Source organism: Canis lupus, chromosome 22, assembly GCF_048164855.1.
Source record: "Canis lupus baileyi chromosome 22, mCanLup2.hap1, whole genome shotgun sequence".
Taxonomy (NCBI): Eukaryota; Metazoa; Chordata; class Mammalia; order Carnivora; family Canidae; genus Canis; species Canis lupus.
Genome location: NC_132859.1, coordinates 18,122,810 through 18,141,968, shown reverse-complemented (window position 1 = coordinate 18,141,968; position 19,159 = coordinate 18,122,810). Strand labels below are relative to the sequence as shown.

The window sequence follows — 19,159 nt, the reverse complement described above, 5'->3', positions numbered from 1 at the left end:
CTGCCACCCCCACCCCCCATCCCCCAATTAATCTCTCCTTTCTATGAGTATGGATTTTATTTTGTCTGTTTTAAGATTCCACATATTAGTGAAAACATGAATTATTTGACTTACCTCATTTAGAGTAATACCATCCATGTAGTTACAAATGCCATGATTTCATTCTCTTTTATGTCTGAGTAATATGTACATATTACATACATAGCATGTACTGTTGACCCTTGAACAACATGAAGATTAGGACACTGATATCCCCCTAGGCAGTTAAAAATCCACATACAACTTTTGATGCCTCACAAACTTAACTACTACTAGCCTATTTTTTTTTTTTTTAAGATTTTATTTATTTATTAGAGACAGAGAGAGAGAGAGGCAGAGACACAGGCAGAGGGAGAAGCAGGCTCCATGCAGGGAGCCTGACGTGGGACTCAATTCCGGATCTCCAGGATCACACCTTGGGCTGAAGGCAACGCTAAACCACCAAGCCACCAGGGCTGCCCACTACTAGCCTATTTTTGAACAGAAGACTTACTAATAACATAAACAGCCAAATATCACATATACTGTATATGTTATATACTATATTCTTTTATATATATATACTATATTCTTACAATAAAATAAGCTAGAGACAAAATATTTAAGTCATAAAAATACACATAAGTAAAAAAAAATATCTACACATAAGTGAACGTCTGAAATTCAAACCCTTGTTTAAGGGTCACTTATACATGCTACATCTTCTTTATCCGTTAGTACATTAATGGACAGTTAGGGTTTTTTTTTCATACCTTGCCTATTATAAATAATGCTGTAATGAATATAGGGTTGCATATATCTTTCTGAATTAGTGTTTTGTTTTTTTCAGCTAGATACTCCATCGTGGACTTGCTAGATTATGTGGTAGTTCTATTTGTAGTTTTTTGAGGAACTTTTATACCATTTTCCATAGTGCCTGCACCAGTTTACATTCCCAGCAGTGAACGAGAATTCCCTTTTCTCCACATCCTTGCCAGTATTTGTTATTTCTTGTGGTTTTTTTTTTTTCTAGCCATTCTATCTGAATAATTAGATTATTACAGCTGTAAGGTGATATCTCATTGTAGTTTTGATTTGCATTTTCCTGATAATTAATGATTTTGAGCATCTTTTCATATGCCTGTTGGCCATCTATATATATTCTTAGAAAAATGTCTATTCAGATCCTCTACCCATGTTTTAATTGGATTGTTACTGAGTTGTATGAGTTCTTTGTATATATTATATATTAACCCCTGATGGGATATATGATTTGCATGTATCTTCTCTCATTTAGTAGTCTGCCTTTTTGTTTTGTTGATGGTTTCTTTCTTTCCTTTTTTTTTTTTTTTAAGATTTTATTTATGTATTCATGAGAGACACAAAGAGAGAGGCAGAGGGAGAGGGAGAAGCAGGCTCCATGCAGGGAGTCTTATGCAGGACTCAATCCCGGGTCTCCAGGATCACGCCCTGGGCTGAAGGCGGCACTAAACCGCTGAGCCACCCAGGCTGCCCATTGTTGATGGTTTCTTTTGCTGTGCAGAAGCTTTTTAGTATGATATACTCACATTTGTTTACTTTTGCTTTTGTTTCTGTTGCCTTTGGAGTCCTCTGAAAAACATTGCTAAGACCATTGGCAGGGAGCTTACTGCCTGTGTTTTCTTCTAGGAGTTCTATGGGTTTTTTTTGTTTTTGTTTTTGTTTTTAATTTATGATAGTCACACAGAGAGAGAGAGAGGCAGAGACACAGGCAGAGGGAGAAGCAGGCTCCATGCACCGGGAGCCCGACATGGGATTCGATCCCGGGTCTCCAGAATCACGCCCTGGGCCAAAGGCAGGCGCCAAACCGCTGCACCACCTAGGGATCCCGAGTTCTATGGTTTTAAATTGTATGTTTAAGTTTTTAATCTATTTAAATTTGCTTTTATATACAGTGTAAAATAGTAGTCCAGTTTTATTATTTTGCATTGTAGCTATTCAGCTTTCCCAACATTATTTATTTATTTATTTATTTTCCAACATAATTTAGAAACTGTCCTTTTCCACTGTATATTCTTGGTTCCTTTTTTATAAGTTAATTGACCATATGTAATTGGGTTTATTTCTGGGCTCTCTGTTCTGTTTTCTTTATCTATATGTCTATTTTTGTGCCATTACCATGCTGTTTTGATTACTGTCGCTTTGTAGTATAATTTGAAACCAGGGAGCATGATACCTCTGGCTTACTTTTTATTTTTGTTTTTATTTTTCCCTCAAGGTTATTTTGGTTATTTGAGGTCTTTTCTGGTTCCATACAAATTTTAGAATTGTTACCATTCTATGAAAATGAAATGAAATGAAAAATGTCATTAGAATTTTGAGAGATTGAATTGAATCCTTAGATTACTTTGGGTAGTACGGATATTTTAATAATACTGATTTTTCCATTTTATGAACAGAATATTTTTCTATTTATTGGTGTCTTCAGTTTGTTTTGCCAATGTCTTACAATTTCCAGTGTATGAGTCTTTGCACTCCTTGGTTAAGTTTATTCCTAGGTATTCTTTTTGTTGTAATTATAAATGGGATTGTTTTCTTGACTTCTCTTTCTGATAGTTTTTCTGATTATTAGTTTTTGTGTATTGATTTTTGTATCCTACAAATTTAATGAATTCTTTTATACTTTTAGTAGTTTTTTGGTGAAGTTTATGGATTTTATATATATAATACCATATCACCTACAAGTAGTGAGCATTTGAATTTGTCCTTTCCAGTATTATGCCTTTTCTTTTTCTTGCCTAATTGCTGTACCTAGGACTTCCAGGACTATGTTGAATAAAGTGAAAAGAGTGGACTTCCTTGTCTTGTTCCTGAGCTCAGTGGAAAAGCTTTCACCTTTTCTTTCTTTCTTTTTTTTTTTTTAGCTTTCACCTTTTCACCATTGAGTATATTAGCTGTGAGTTTGTCGTGTATGGCCTATGTTATTTATTTTTTTAAAGATTTTATTTATTCATGAGAAACACACACACAGAGAGAGGCAGAGACACAGGCAGAGAGAGAGACAGGCTCCATGCAAGAAGCCTGATGTGGGACTTGATCCCGGGTCTCTAGGATCACGCCCTGGGCTGAAGGCGGCGCTAAACCGCTGAGCCACCTGGGCTGCCCATGGCCTATGTTATTTTGAAGTATGTTTCCTGTATACCCACTTTGTGAGTTTTTAAAAATAAATGGATGCTGAATTTTGTCAAATGCTTTTTCTGCATCTATTGAGATGGCCATGTGATTTTTATCTTTAATTTTGATAATGTGTATAAGATTGGTTATTTTCTTCTTCTGGGATCTCCTATAATGTAGGTGTTATTCCACTTGATGTTGAAACTTCCTTGCATCCTGGGTAAATCCCACTTGATTATGATGTATAATCCTCTTAATATGTTGTAGAGTTTGGTAATATTTTGTTGAGGATTATTGCATCTATGTTCATCAGGGATGTTGGGCTATAATATTCTTTTTTTGTGGTGTCCTTGTCTGGTTTTGGTATCAGGGTAATGCCTGCCTCATAAAATGAGCTTGGAAGCTTTTCCTCCTCTTGAATTTTTGAAGGAGTTTGAGAAGGATCAACTTAAAATTTTGAATTAGATCTTTTAGAATTCACTAATAATAAGCTGTCTGGTCATGGACTTTTGTTTGTTGGAAGAGTTTTGATTACTGATGGAATGTTCTTACTAGTAATCTGCCTATTCTGATTTTCTATTTCTTCATGATTCAGTCTTGGAAGATTTTAAATTTCTAGAAATTTATCCATTTCTTCTGTGTTGCATAATTTGTAGGCACATACTTGTACATGGTAGTTTCATGATTTCATATTTCTGAAGTATCAGTTGTAACTTCCTTTCATTCATTTCTAATTTTATTTGCATCTTCTCTATTTTTTTTTCTTGGTGTATCTAACTAGAATTGTCCATTTTGCTTTTCTTTTCAAACAACTGGCTCTTCAGTTCATTGACCTTTTCTATTGTGTTTTAGTCTTTGTTTTATTTATTTCCATTCTGATCTTTATTATTTCCTTCCTTCTGCTAACTTTGGAGTTTGTTCTTTTTCTAGTTCCTTTAGTGTAAAGTCAAATTGTTTGAGATTTCTCTTGTTTCTTGAGGTAGGCTTGTATTGTTATGAACTTCCCTCTTAGTATCACTTTTGCTGTATCTCATAGATTTTGATATGTAGCATTTGTGTTTACATTTGTCTCTCGGTATTTTTTTATTTCTTCTATGTAGTTGTTCAATGACATCGTTAATCCCCGACAAATTTGTAGTTCTTCTAATTTTCCCTTGTAACTGATTTCTAGTTTCATACCATTGTGGTCAGAAAGATGCTTAATGTAATTTCAGTCTTCCTGATATTGAGACTTGTATTATAACCTAATATGTGATTTCTCTTGAAGAATATTCCATGTGCATTTGAGAGGAATGTATATTCTGCTTTTGGATGGAATGTTCTGTATGTGTCTATTAAGTCCATCTTGTCTACTATGTCATTTAAGACCAATGTCTTCTGTCTGGATGATCAATCTATTGATGCATGTGGGGTGTTAAATTCTTCTACTGGTATTATATTGCTGTCAGTTTCTCCTTTTGTGTCTATATTTGATGTATGTATTTTGGAGCTTCTCTGTTGGGTGCAAATATATTTATAAATGGTTTATCTTCTTGTTGGATTGACCGTTTTATTATTAAGTAGTGCCTTTTAATGTCCCTTATTACAGTCTTTGTTTTGTTTGCTTTTTTTTTTTTTCTTAATGGGACGCCTGGGTGGCTCAGCGGTTGAGCATCTGCCTTTGGCTCAGGGCGTGATCCTGGGATCCAGGATCGAGTCCCACATTGGGCGCCTGCTTATCCCTCTGCCTGTGTGTCTCTGCCTCTCTCTGTGTGTCTCTCATGAATGGATGGATGGGATTTAAAAAAAAAAAGATTTTTTTTTCTTTTTTTATTCATTTATTTGAGAAAGAGAGAACGGGGCAAGAGAGAGCATAAGCAGGGTGAGGGGCAGAGGGAGAAGCAGACTCCCTGCTGAGCAGGGAACCTGACGCATGGCTAGATCCCAAGATTCTGGGATCATGATCTGCCAAAAGTAGATGCTTAACTGACTGAGCTACCCAGGCACACCCAGTCTTTGCTTTAAAGTATTTCATCTGATGCAAGAAGCTACACTGGTTTTCGTTTTGTTTCCATTTGCATGGAATATCTTTTTCATTCCTTCACTTTCAGGCTCTGTGTTTGTCCTTCTGAATTGAGTCTCTTGTTGGTCTCTTTAAAAAAAAAATGAAAGGGGCACCTTGGTGGCTCAGTGGTTGAGCATCGCCTTTGGCTCAGGTCATGATCCCAGGGTCCTGGGATTGAGACCCGCATCAGACTTCCCACAGAAAGCCTGCTTCTCCCTCTGCCTATGTCTCTATTTCTCTTTCTCTGTCTCTCATGAATAAACAAATAAAATCTTAAAAAAAAAAAAAAAAGTCTACATAGCCACTCTGTGTCTTTTGGTTGGAGAATTTAATCCATTTAAATTTAAAGTTAGTATTGATAGGTATGTACTTACTGCTATTTTGTTTCTGGCTTTGTAGTTCTCCATTTGGCTTTGTAGTTCTCCATTCCTTTTTTCATTTTCTCTTTTCCATTGTGGTTTGATGACTTTCTCTACTGTTATGTTTAGATTCCTTTTTTATTTTGTGTATTTACCATAAATGTTTGCTTTGTGGTTTTTATGAGATTCACATCTATCATCTTGTGTATGTAATAGTCTATTTTAAGTTCATAGCAACTTAAATTTGAACACATTCCAAAACTTTATATTTTTACTTTCTCCCACCCTACAATTTATGCTTTTGCCGTCACTTTTTACATCTTCTTAATTTATGTATCTCTTAACTAAGTATTGTGGTTTTAGTTAATTTTATTATATTTGTTTTTTAACATTCTTAGTAGCTTTATTTTTTTTTTAATTTTTATTTATTTATGATAGTAACAGAGAGACAGAGAGAGAGAGAGAGAGGCAGAGACACAGGCAGAGGGAGAAGCAGGCTCCATGCACCGGGAGCCCGACGTGGGATTCGATTCCGGGTCTCCAGGATCGCGCCCTGGGCCAAAGGCAGGCGCCAAACCGCTGCGCCACCCAGGGATCCCTCTTAGTAGCTTTATAAGTCTTTATTTTTTTTTTTTTTTTTTTTTTTTTTTATAAGTCTTTAATACACTACCTTTATTTTATATCACCTTTTCAGTGATAATTTTTGCTTCTGTATGTTTTCTTTTTATTAATGTCATATTTTTTTCAGCTTAAAGAAGTCCCTTTAATATTTCTTGTAAGGCTGGCTTAGTGATGAACTTTTAAAGCTTTTGTTTGGAGAACTTTCTTTCAAGTCTGAGTGATAATCTTTCTGGGTTTTCTTGGTTGGAGATTTTTATCCTTTCATCATTTTGAATATGTCATGCCACAGTCTTCTGGTTTGCAAAGTTTCTGCTGTGAAATCTGTTGATAACCTCTGGGGTTTCCCTTGAAAACAATTTGCTATTCTGTGCTGCTTTTAAGATTCTCTTTATTTTTCATTTTTGACCTTTTAATTAAAATCTGTCTTAGTGTGACTTTCATTGGGTCCATTTTCTTTGGAACTCTCTAAGCTTCCTCGACCTGGACGTGTTTCCTTCTTTAGGGGAATTTTCAGCCATTATTTCTTCAAATAAGTGTTTTGCTCCTTTATTTTCTTCTTCTGGGATTCCCTATAATGCAAGTGTTATTCCATTTGATGTTGTTCCTCAGGTCCCTTATTTTCATTTTTTGAAATTATTTTTTCTTTTTGCTGCTCTGAGTGAGTTCCATTGATTTATTATCCAGCTCACTCATCTGTACTTCTGTCTTCCAGTGTATTGAATCCTTCCAGTATATTTTTCAGTTCAGTTATTGTATTCTTCAGCTCTGTGATTTCTCTTTGGTATTTTATGTTTGTTGAAGTTCTCACTGTGTTCATCCATTCTTTCAGGTTTGATGAACGTTTTTATGACCATTATTTTGAATTCCTTATCAGGTAGATTACTTGTCTCCATATCATAATGGTCTTTTATTTATTTATTTATTTTTGAGGTTTTGTCTCATTTTTTGTTTCCTCATTTTGTTTGACTATCTGCATTTGTTTCTATTAAGCAAAACAGCTAGCTATCTTTCTCAGTCTTGAAAGAGTGTTTTGGTTTTTTTTTTTTTTAAGATTGTATTTATTTGGAGAGCAAGAGAACTTGTGTGCAAGCAGGAGAGGGGCAGAGGGAGAGAGATAAAATCTTTTTTTTTTTTGAGAGAGAAAATCTTAAGCAGACTCTGTGCTGAGTGGAGACCAGTGTGGGGCCCGATCCCACAACTCCGAGATCACAACCTGAGCTGAAACCAAGAATCAGTTGCCCAACTGACTGAGCCACCCAGGTGCCCCTTGAAGTAATGGTTTTATGTAGTTTCTGATCCTTCTCCTTCAACATTGCCCTAGCTCTTGGTTGTCTTTTCCACCTTTGTGATTGTCTTAACTGCCTAATTTATTCTTGATATGCCCCCGTTGTGGATGTGCCAAGACTTGTTAGCAATCTAAGAGAAGGAAACTCTTTTAGCATCTCATTTCAGACTAAGTGGAAGCCAGACCTTCAGGCAGCAGCATTTGAAGCATGGAAATATATGCAGTCCTGTGGGGCTTCAATTGTAATTCCTGTGGGCCTCCAGACCAGAAGATCTGGAGGTGTCTCCAGGGCAACAGTTGGAAAAGTCTGAGCTCCAGACAAGTGTATAACTCTTTCCTGGGAAGTCTGGCCAAGCTGTAGCAAGCCCAAGGTGGTGAACAAGTGTGGTGTCTCCCTGAGAGTGCCTTTTTAGCCTCTAGATGTGTGGGAAACTTGATGCCTATCCTTCAGGCTAAAGCACTAGGCTAAGTAAATAGGTTTTTTTCAAAGGAAGACTGGGGTAGTGTGTCAGTTTTCTGTCTCTGCAGTGCTTTGGGGGTGGTGGCCTGCCACAAGAGCTGTCTATCCAGTTGTTACAGTCCCATGCAACTCTGGAAAGCCAACCCTCTTAGCCACCAGGGCCAAGAGATTAAAAGATGTTACCCGTGTGGATCGTTTGTGACTGCTGGCTTTAGCAAGGCAGCTGGAGAGTGTGGTGGGTGGGGCAAACTCACAGACTTCAGAGAGGGAGCAGAAAAATGTCTGTGATTACTTGTGGGCTTCAACAGTGCTTTGAGTAAGTGCCTTGTCTATGTGTGTGCTCCAGCTTTAGGCTGGAAATGAGAGAATACCACTGGTGTTTACCAGCCCCAGCTAGGGGCAGGGGAATATCACAACCACTTGCACTTGTGGACTTTAAGTAGGGAGCAGGAGAACTCAGAGACCATTTGCACTTGCCTGCCCTTGCCAGAGAGCAGGGGAGTACTCCCAACTACCCATGCTCTCTGGCCTCAGCAAGTGCCAGGACCACTCACCCCTACATCCCAGCAAGGCAGTGGGACGGTGCTATGTCTGACCTTACTCACCTGTGCTAGCATAGCAGTCTATGGAGAATGCAGCAGTGGTGTCTGCCAGCCCCTCTGTCTCTGGGCAGCATCTCAGCTGCCTCTTACCCCTCTAATTGATGCCTCCAGATCTGCAAATGATTCTCCTTTACATATAACCTACACACTTCTCAAACTACTGTTTTTTTGGTGGGTTTTGGGAAAGTGAAACCATATAATGAGCCCTCCAAGAGGGGAACCTCACTTTCCTATAGCACTTTGGGACCCCTGGATATTATTAGCACCGTTGGTATTCTAAGTTCAGACATTCTAGGGGCTCGTCTTTCTGGTACAGATCTCAGAAGCCAGGGTGCCAGATGTGGGTACCAACCCCTCCTTCCTCTGGGAGACACACCTACCTTGTGTGCCATGCCAGAGGTAGAGTTTTTTGCAAGATTGTATCTTCTTGTCTTATCTATCTAGATGTAATCTTTTTATTCTTTGTTGTAAAGAGCATTTCATCTAGTTTTCAGATCTTTTTAGGAGGGAAATGATCCATATTTAGTTGTAGAAATTGGTGTGTCCATGGGAAGAGATGAGTTCAGGATTTTGACATTTGCTGATGCCAGAGAGCATGGGTAGTTGGAGTGTCCCACCACTCCCTGGCTGGTGCAGGTGAGTGCAAATGGTTACAGTTCTTCTTCCTAGCTAAAGTTGGACCTTTCTCCCAAAAGCCAGGGTTTTCATTCACCCCAGTCATGGACAGCTGATTCAGCAGGGTAGAGATTGTTTTAGTTTGCCTTTTCAGGATGTCTGACCAGTTTTCTGAGATCTTTCCACTTTTTCCTCTTTTGTACTACCAAAAAAAGAATTAAAGGTAGTTTGATCATACAGCTTAGTTTGTTTCTAGCACTCTTCATTTATGTGTATTACTCTGTGGTAATGATTAATAATGCCCTCTTTCACTCTTTAAAATTATCCTAGTTTGGATGATAAATTTGAGGGTGTATTACTATTATGTTGTTATGTAACAAGTTACTCTGAAACTTAACTCCTTTTTTTTTTATTTAAAAAAAAATTTTTTTTTTTAATTTATGATAGTCACACAGAGAGAGAGAGAGAGAGGCAGAGACACAGGCAGAGGGAGAAGCAGGCTCCATGCACCTGGAGCCCGATGTGGGATTCGATCCCGGGTCTCCAGGATCGCGCCCTGGGCCAAAGGCAGGTGCCAAACTGCTGCGCCACCCAGGGATCCTGAAACTTAACTCCTTAAAACTATGTTTATTTCAGTTTCTGTAGGTCAGGAATTCAGGTGTAGCTTAGCTGGTGCCTTTGCCCCAGAGTTTCTTTAGAGGTTGCAGCCATGGTGTTAGCAGGAGCCATGTTTTGTTTTTGGTTTTTGTTTCTGGTTTTTGTTGTTGTTGTTATTGTTTTAAGATTTATTTATTTGAGAGAGAGAGAGGATGAGTGGAGGGAAGAGTAGATGGAGAGGAAGAGAGAGAGCCCTCAAATTGATTTAATCCCAGGACACCGAGATCAAGACCTAAGCCAAAATCCAGAGTTGGTCACTTAACCAACTGAGCCACCCCTATGCCCCTAACAGGAGCCTGCAAGCTCAATTGGGGGGAGACTATTTCCAAGCTCACCCATGTGGTTATTGGCAGGATTTGGTTCCATGTGGGCAGTTGGACTAAGGACTTCAATTCCTTGCTGGCTTTGGCTGTGAGCCTGCAGTTCCATTCTATGTGAGCCTCTTCGTAGCACAGCATGGCAGCTGGCTTTTGATACACACAGAACCCTGAAGTGACATCTTATCACTTCCACTGCATTTTGTTTGCTAGAATCAAGTACCAGGAGGTAGGTATCATTGGGGGCCATCTTACAGGCTGCCTAACATAGTTGGTCATTCTAATAAAAGGGAAATTGCTTCCATTAATACTTCTCTATAGTGGAATGCAACTCATTACCTGTTTTTGTTTTCCTGCAAGAAGACATTTACTTCAGACTTCTCTTTTTCTTTATAGTGATCAGTACCTGTTTGTACATACAGTAGATTCAACTCTTCTTAATTCACAAATTTGGTATCTACAAACTTTATGCTAGATGGGCCCATGTACATTTTCATATAATATAATCTCAGGATGCTAATAAATCATAAAATGTAACAGATTTTTAATTTATGCATTTGTGGTGGTTTTATTGCAGCTTTGAATATGTAAAATGAGTTCAGATCCAGTTTTTAAGGTCTTGCTAGGTCATTTGTTTGAAGCCTTGTGCCAAAAGGCAGAGGTCACAGTCTGACCTTAGCTAGCTCTGCTCTCCTTTATGGGCACAGACTGTACTTTGAGCTTTAGCGGGCTGCTTGGCACATTCAGTCAGTTAGAAGGATCACCATGTCTACAGCTACTGGAAGATACAGAAAGCAATTTAAAAGGGCAAGGGTGTTTTGTTGTTGTTGTTGTTACTGTTTTTAGTAGACCCCATGCCCAGTGTGGAGCCCAACGCAGAACTTGAACTCACAATACTGAGATGAAGACCTGGGCTCAGATCAAGAGTCAATTGACTGAGCCACCCAGATGCCCCATAAAAGGGCATAGGTGTTTTGAAGTGAAGCCACATCTGGAAAGGACAGAACATCAGAAACCCTCCTAACTTTCTTGTCTCTCTGAGTAAGGAGGGAAGGAAGAACGCCAGTGCTTCTCATATTTCTGGAGTAAATAAGAAGTACCCAATACTCCTTACTTTGTTGTTGGCGAGAATGAAGAGCCCCAAGGTTCTTTCCACTGCTGCCTCCCCCAGTATCATAGACATGGTCCTACTCATTCCCTTGAGGTCACCAGTATTAAGCTCTTTATACCCATTTACATGAACTACCACAAGAAGCTCAGGGCTCTAGGGTCATTCCTCACGTGCATATAACTCTGTCTTTTTACTTTTCTATCCAGATCCCTTACCTTTCTCTGAACATTTCCTTCCATCTTTTTTGTTTAGACCAAAACTGGAATTTTCCTCCGATGATACTTTTTCCCAGCTTTCTTTTGTAAACTTCTTAGCTAGTGGCTCTTTTTCCTTCTCTGTCTCTCATATCCCCCCTATCCCTGGAGATGGAGATTGAGACTTTCTCCTCATTGCTCTTTTCAGACCCTTTTCTTTCCCTTTTCTCTAAACACTCCTGATAAGATATATCTTATCAGACTCTACCTTGTGCATCTGTAGAACCTCTGGCTCATTCTTCTTCATTTCTTTGAGATTTTAGCTCCTAGCTCAGTCACTTTCTCTAGCACTACTTAAATAATAACTTATGGAAATTTCATTTTTCTTAAAACTGTAGGCTTCCCTGATGATCATATCCTTCATCCTGCCTTGAGGTACTTGTTCCCATAGTCATTTCCTAGACCTTGACCTTACCAATAACTAAAGTTCCTCCATAATCTCAATTTCAAATATCCTGGCCACCACCTCTGTCCTTCCAACCCACTCCTTCTATTGCCCCCATGTCAGCAATCCTTCTTCAGTCTATTACCACTTTATCACTGGCCTTTAATAGGTCCATCATCATAATCATAACTTTTCATATACTCTCAACTCAGCTGACCCTTTTCCCTAGCTTTGTCATCCTTGTGTGGTATAATTCTGGCTCTGGTTAAATCCAACTCTTTTTCATGTGTCCTTTGGTACATTTTAACGTTGCTGAGGAAAAACATAGCCATGCTGACTGGTCATACTTTAAATTTATAACCATGAACCTCAAGAGGGCTAGTGCTGCCTGGCAGTCCTGGTACATGTTCTTGCCCATTCAGTGTTGTCATCTTCCTCCTTTCTTCAAACCATCCACATCCACACCCACCCTCACCATTGTTTACTCTCTAAAAATAGGAGTACTCACGGAGTGTCCATGAGTGCACACTACCATATCTATCTACTTAATTCTCTCTGGTCATTGTACCTCCCATAGTTCTACTTGACCAATAAATTCCTTTTTCTCTCAATATTCATGAACATTGTTTCAAAGTTTTCCCCTTGCCCCAATGCAGCATGTTTTTCTCTCTGGTAAAAAAACTTTTCATCAGTGAAGAAGTATGCTCTCATTTATTTACATCTTTTTTAAAAAATGCTTTCCTGACTCCACTTCTCCCTGTAGCTACTTCATTCTTCATTCTCCTTTACAGAATGAAACTCCTTGAAAGAGTTGTCTGTGTATACTTTCTCTGATTCTTCTTTTCCTATTCATTCTGAAGTCCTCTTAAAGCAGGCATTGGCTTCACCACTCTGCCCACACTTTTGTTGACAAGGTTGCTGATGACCACCATATTTCTGTATCATGCCCTAATCATCAATTAATAAAATATTACTATACTATGCTATACTTTATTAATAAAATTTGCATATTTGTTACTTTCTCCTTGAAACATCCTTTCATTTGGCTTCTTGAAATTCTGCTTGATCCAAGCGCTCCAGTGTTCAGTCTTCTGGCCTTACTTTATCCATGTAAAGTGAACTCCCTTAGTGGACTCATCCCATTCACATGCTGACAATTTCCTGATTGTATCTCGTGCCTACAGCTGTCTCCTAAACTCTAGATTCATTTATCTGGTTGCCAATTAGACATTCTCATTTGGATGGCTAATAAAATTCTTAAACCTAATGTGTTCAAAATGGAATTTTTGGGGCATCTGGGTGGCTCAGTAGGTTAAACATCTGCCTTTGGCTCAGGTTATGATCTTGGGGTCCTGGGATTGAGTCCCATGTCGGGCTCTCTGCTACTGGGGAGTCTCTTTCTCTGTTTCCCTCTGCCCCTCCCCTGCTCATTCTCTCTTTCTCTTAAATAAATAGATAAAATCTTAAAAAAAAAACAACTGAGTTTTTGATCTTCTCAGTCTTCGTCATCTCATTAACTGACAACAAATTAGATGCTCAGGCAAAAACTTTAAGTATTATCCTTGGCTCCTCTCTTGTTTCACACCCCACATCTGTTGTATTGGGACAGCATATCCAATTTGACAGTCATTCAACTTCAACATTTATCTGGAATCTGAGTGCATTTTATTACCTTGAAAACTTGTTCTAGTCCAGGTTACCATCATCTCTCTGAAATGACAGCATTTGTGATATTGAAATAGCCTCCTACCTAGTCTCCCTACATTTTTCCTGGAGCCCCTCCACACATTTGTCTATTCTAAGATTGTATACAGAATGATATTTTTAAAACAAGTCAGTTCATGTCTCCTTTTTCCTAGAACTCTAATGGCTTCCCAACTCAAACCATAAAAATAAAAATCCTTGCAATGATCAATAGGGCTCTATACTAGCCCTCTTCAGTGGAAAAATAATGCAAGTGAGACGTGTAATTTTAAATTTTCTAGAAGCCATGTTGTAAAAGTAAAAAGAAAATGTAAAATCTTAATATATTTAACTTAAACCAATATATTGAAATGTTATTTCAACAATAATCAATGAAAGGAATTGTTAATTATTTTACTTTTTTACATTAAGGCTTCAAAATCTGGTATGTATTTTATACAATTTGGATGCCAAATTTTGATTGAGAATACTTGATTGGCATGTAGATTTCATAAAATTTACAGTTGAACAAGTAGATTTACATACCCAAGTAGTTCTAAATATTTTTTTCTTTCTTTTTTTCTTTTTAAGTATTTTATTTATTTATTAGAGAGAGAGCACAAGAAGGTGGGAGTGGCAGGCAAAGGGACAGGGAGAAGCAGGTTCTCCGCTGAGCAGGGAGCCTAATGTGGGGCTGGATCCCAGGACTCTGGGATCATGACCTGAGCCAAAGGCAGACTCTTAACTGACTGAGCCAACCAAGCACCCCTCTTAAAGGTTTTATAATAACTGAATCCAGCATTGGTTTTTAAATTTAAAATACTAAAATTCAAAAATTTTAAATTCAGTTTTTAGCTACATTTCAAATGTTCACTAGCTACATGAAGCCAGTGGCTATCATATTGGACAGTGTAGCTCTTTATCATCTGGCCCCTCTTCTCTGACCTTATCTCCTGTGTCTCCTTTACTCATTCTGCACCAACTATAATGTCCTCCTGTTGGATCATAGCAGACACTTCCCATTTCAGAGCCTTTGCATTTGGTTTTCTCTTTGCCTAAAAAGTTTTGCCCCTAGGTGGCTGCATGACTTCCTCCTTCATCTTCTTCAGGTCTTTGCTCAAATGTCACCTTCTTAGAGCAGCTTTCCCTGAGCAGTTTGTTTAATATCTATACTATTTGCCTTCTGTCTCAAATTCTTACATTTCCAGGTTGCCTTTTGAAAGAAGAGAGAAGAGGGCTGAGAAAGGAGAGGTGACCTGATCTACAAAGGGAATCAGTGAAATACAAGAACTATCCCATACAGACAAATCAGTGAATATGTTAGGCAAAAGTGCAGAGTAAAATTGAATACATGACTATATATCCTCAGCCCACTGCTACCTAGGCATCTCAGAGGATTGTTTTTTTGTGTGTGTGTATACATGGCTTGACCCCCTTACTAATTGTAAGCTCCTTAAATGCAAAGTTCTGCTATAATATCCTTTTGTGTCTTCTTTGGCACCTAGCATAGAACTTTGACCAAAAGACAATCTGTACTGCAATTCTGGGCCACCTATTGGTTAGCCTTTTGTGTTTTATATTCTTGGTGGCATCTTCCCTCCCTTCTTTCTTGCGCCGGCAACTGGTATATGTTTGCTAATATTGGTATGTGTGTGTTGGCTCCACATGGTCTATGCATATGGTTGGGATGCTGATTCTTTCCTTGTCCAGTCTTGTGCACTCTTTGTTTTCCAAAACTAACTCCTCTAAGGAGTCTTCATCACTGATTCTCCCTCCTAGTTTATTAACTCCCTCCTCAGTGCTGCCTGTATGTGTGTATACTTTTTTTATTCTAGTAGGGAATATAAACATGTAAACATAATTACAATAGAAAGTGAATTCTTGACGGCAGGAATTCAGTGCCTTGCATATAGTAGGTACTCAGTGCTTGTAAAATTGAATGAACCAGGTCCAAGTACAGAGCAGTAAAAGAGAGTTGCTGTTATTGGGCAAAACTTCTGTTGTTTAAGATACAGACCTTAAACCCAAGTACTTTTTCTAAACCACATTGAGAAGCAAGAGATGCAGAGCTGTGAGAGAATATGTGAAAAGGAACAGTAAAATCCAAGATCAGCTAGATAGAAGGGAGGCTAAAGATCTGAGGTACTTAAAGGAACTGGATATGTTGGAAAGCCAGGGGAGTACATGTGTTCAAATGGAGTGACAAAATTCATCCATTTGTATTACAGGAATACTATTTTCAGTTTTACTCTGGCTTTTGCTCTTGATATATTATTTCTTGATGTAGTTGTACAGTTGTTTGTGTCCCTACTTAAACTTTGATAGTCTGACATCAGGGTAAAAGATCCATCCCTCATTTGTTAACTAAGGAATTGGGACAAATACTTTTTTTAAAATTATAAACCTTAAAAAAAATGTATTAGAGCAAGCGTGTGTACAAGCAGGCGGGAGGGGCAGAGGGAGAGGGAGAAACAGACTGCTGAGCAGGGAGCCTGACATGGGGTTCTAGACCCTGGGATCATGACCTGAGCCAAAGGCAGATGCTTAACTGACTGAGCCACCCAGGCGCCCTAGGGATTGGGACAAATACTTAAGAATCCTTCTAACTCTGGTTCTGTTATTTTGAGTAAACCAAATCCTGTTATCAGGTACTTTAATGGTATCCTGTTGGGCACAAGTCTTTCTACCAGTTTTGCTTGTTTGCTGACCCTGTTCTTTATAAATAGAGTACATACTAAAAGTAGGTATTCAGATTGCCTACGAGGATATTTTAGTAGGAGGCTCATAAGAGGAAAAATGTTTTGATTTTGAATTAATTCTATTATCAGAAAATCAGAATTTATGCAGTTTTCCCCAGAGATATTTTTGGTGACTCAGAAGTATAAGCTGGCACTGTGTCTTGTCAATTAACTGCTTCTGATCATGGGTTCTGGGTAAACTGGAACAGTATTTTTTCTGCTTGATGCTAATTATTTGCGCATGGGTGTAGTACAGGACATATTTCAGCAGGCATCAAGAAAGAAACAGAAGGGGGAAGCCTGGGTGGCTCAGTGGTTGAGCTTCTGCTTTCAGCTCAGGGCCTGATCCTGGAGTCCCGCATTTCCCTCTGCCTATGTCTGCCTCTCTCTGTGTATTTCTCATGAATAATAAATAAAATCTTTGAAAAAGAAACAGAAGGGACGAAAATTCTTTTTTTCTGGTTCCAAAATATATGTTCTTTGTTTTAAAAAGTGGGGCACCTAGCTGATTCAGTTAGCAGAGCCTGTGACTCTTCATCTCAGAGCTCTGATTTTGAGCCCCACATTGGGTGTAGAGATTACTTAATGAAATCTTTTTTGGGCAGCCTCAGTGGCTCAGCGGTTTAGCACCGCCTTCCACTTGGGGTGTGATCCTGGAGACCTGGGATCGAGTCCCACGTCCGGCTCCCTGCATGGAGCCTCTTCTCCCTCTGCCTGTGTCTCTGACTCTCTCTCTCTCTCTCTCTCTGCCTGTCATGAATAAATAAATAAAATCTTTAAAAAAATCTTTTAAAAAAAGTAATAAAAAATTAAATATAAAAAATATTACCCAAATAAGTATTACAAGAAATAACATAATAGAGCAAACTCCACAATACAAATAAAGGGAGGTGTCTCCCTTTGCTTTTTGTTCTAACTCTCCCCATTCTATGTAGCTTCAGCCATTTCAGACTCAATAACTCTGTTGGACTTAATCTCTCTCTCTCTCTCTTTTTTAAAAGATTTATTTCTTTATTTGAGGGGAGATGCAGTGCTCCATACCAAGATTCTGAGATCATGACCTGAAGCAAAATCAAGAGTCGGACGCTTAACTGACTGAGCTATCTGGGCGCCCCTAAATCTCTCTTAATTCTTCTTAATCTTTTTTTTTTTTTTTTTAATTCATGAGAGACCTGGGGGGTGGGTGCAAAGAGGCAGAGACATAGGCAGAGGGAGAAGCAGGCTCCATGCAGGGAGCCTGATGTGGACTCCATCCCGGGACTCCAGGATCACACCTTGAGCTGGAGGCAGACCCTTAACTGCTGAGCCACCCAGGCATCCCTCTCTTAATTCTTAATTGCTTTTCCCTCACAGAAACTGCGACAACTTTTTTACTTTAGTTTTTGTTTTTACATATGTCTGCTTCCTATCAGTGTAGCTTCTCTCCATCAGTCTGAAAGCCTTCCTCTTGAATGTAGACTACCACTCTTGAACTTTTTATGAAGTGCTTCCCCTTTCTTCCTTGCTGAGAGCCAGATTTTCTGTCCCATTAGTGGGTACTAAACAGAAGCAATGTTCTTTTCTGTTGTTCAAAGGTGACATCCATCAGTTGATTAAGAAACTTACCTTGCTTCTTAACACTTACGCCTAGTTCTTCTGTTTGCAAAGCTTGCAGGGCTTACCACAAAGTTCCCACTGTCTAGTTGTGGTTTTAGTGAGAACTAGGTATTTTCTTTCTTCCTCATCTTACTATTTATCTTGTCACAGCTTTTCTCAGAATGATTTAATGTAGTAAGTATTTTATTAGATTAAATAGCTATTTGATGTTGTGGGTGATGCTGTGAATTTGTGATTTGCATGGCTTCAGATGTCATAATTTTTCCCCCCACTTTCTAGGAAGTAACAGCTAGCAGTCGCCACTATGTTGACAGGCTATTTGACCCTGATCCCCAGAAAGTTCTACAAGGTGTCATGTAAGTAGTATGTATTTAAGAGTCTATCAAAAAGTCTTTTGTTTTTTATTAGTCTTGTTTGTTTTTGTGTTTGAATTTGCCAAATATTATAATTCTGAAAATGCAGAGTTAAAACTTTTTTCTTCTGTTTTAGAAAGATCCCTTGACATTCATGAGTATTGTACTGTATTGTCTGATAGTTTTCACTGCCATGATTAACTTACTTTTTTGTAGAATACTTGTTTTACCATTTTAAAACATTTTTAAACATATTTTTAATGAATGTTTTTGTGACTTTAATATCCAACAAAGGCAAGGGAATAAAATTGATACTTTTTTATAATTGGAATGGGGCGGGAGAATATGTCAGTAGGGGTTTTTTGTTTGCTTTATTTTGTTTTTGATTAACTCAGTGACTGTAAGGGTTGAATCTCCTACTGATATTTTAAATCTTAGAATTTAGAAAGCAGTTGTTAGAAAATTTAAACTCTTGATAACCTGAATGCCCATTTTTTTTTTCTCTCCAAAATCCCCTACTATTTAGTGAGAGGAAACATTTTTAAGCAACATACCTGAGGTGATAATACTTTTAAAAATTCAGATAAGTGTGATAAGATTGCAAGTAATTGAAAAATGAATTCTCTATTCTGAGAGTAGATTATCATGTTGTCAACATGTGACTTCTAGGGAAGAAATTCTAGCCTGAGACTTCTCTTAGGGTTGACAAACATGGAGTACCGACAGGCCTGAACTGGTCCAGGGGAAGGAAGAAACCAAAAAGGGTCAGGATGTTTGGTATAGCAGTAAAGGCACATAGAAGTCCCTTTATTCTTCTCTTACCCTGTTAGTGTTATCAGCCAAATAGTACTTTCAGTTTAACTTTTGCTCAGTCATGGCAAGGCTTTATTTATAGAAGTATCTACAGA

The 19,159-nt window shown here is 38.4% G+C and overlaps 1 protein-coding gene across 3 annotated transcripts in view; it reads left to right on the top strand.

Annotated features, from left to right (window-relative positions):
• ARMC8 (armadillo repeat containing 8) overlaps positions 1-19,159 on the top strand; it is a 111,273-nt gene that overhangs the window by 16,781 nt on the left and 75,333 nt on the right. For 2 of the 3 annotated variants that reach the window (XM_072792580.1, XM_072792578.1), the window contains exon 2: positions 18,178-18,254. The exons of the other annotated variant lie outside the window; for it this stretch is intronic. In XM_072792580.1, the coding sequence (XP_072648681.1) occupies positions 18,178-18,254 (77 nt within the window). The remainder of the gene's footprint in view (positions 1-18,177; positions 18,255-19,159) is intronic. 3 annotated transcript variants of the gene reach the window in all.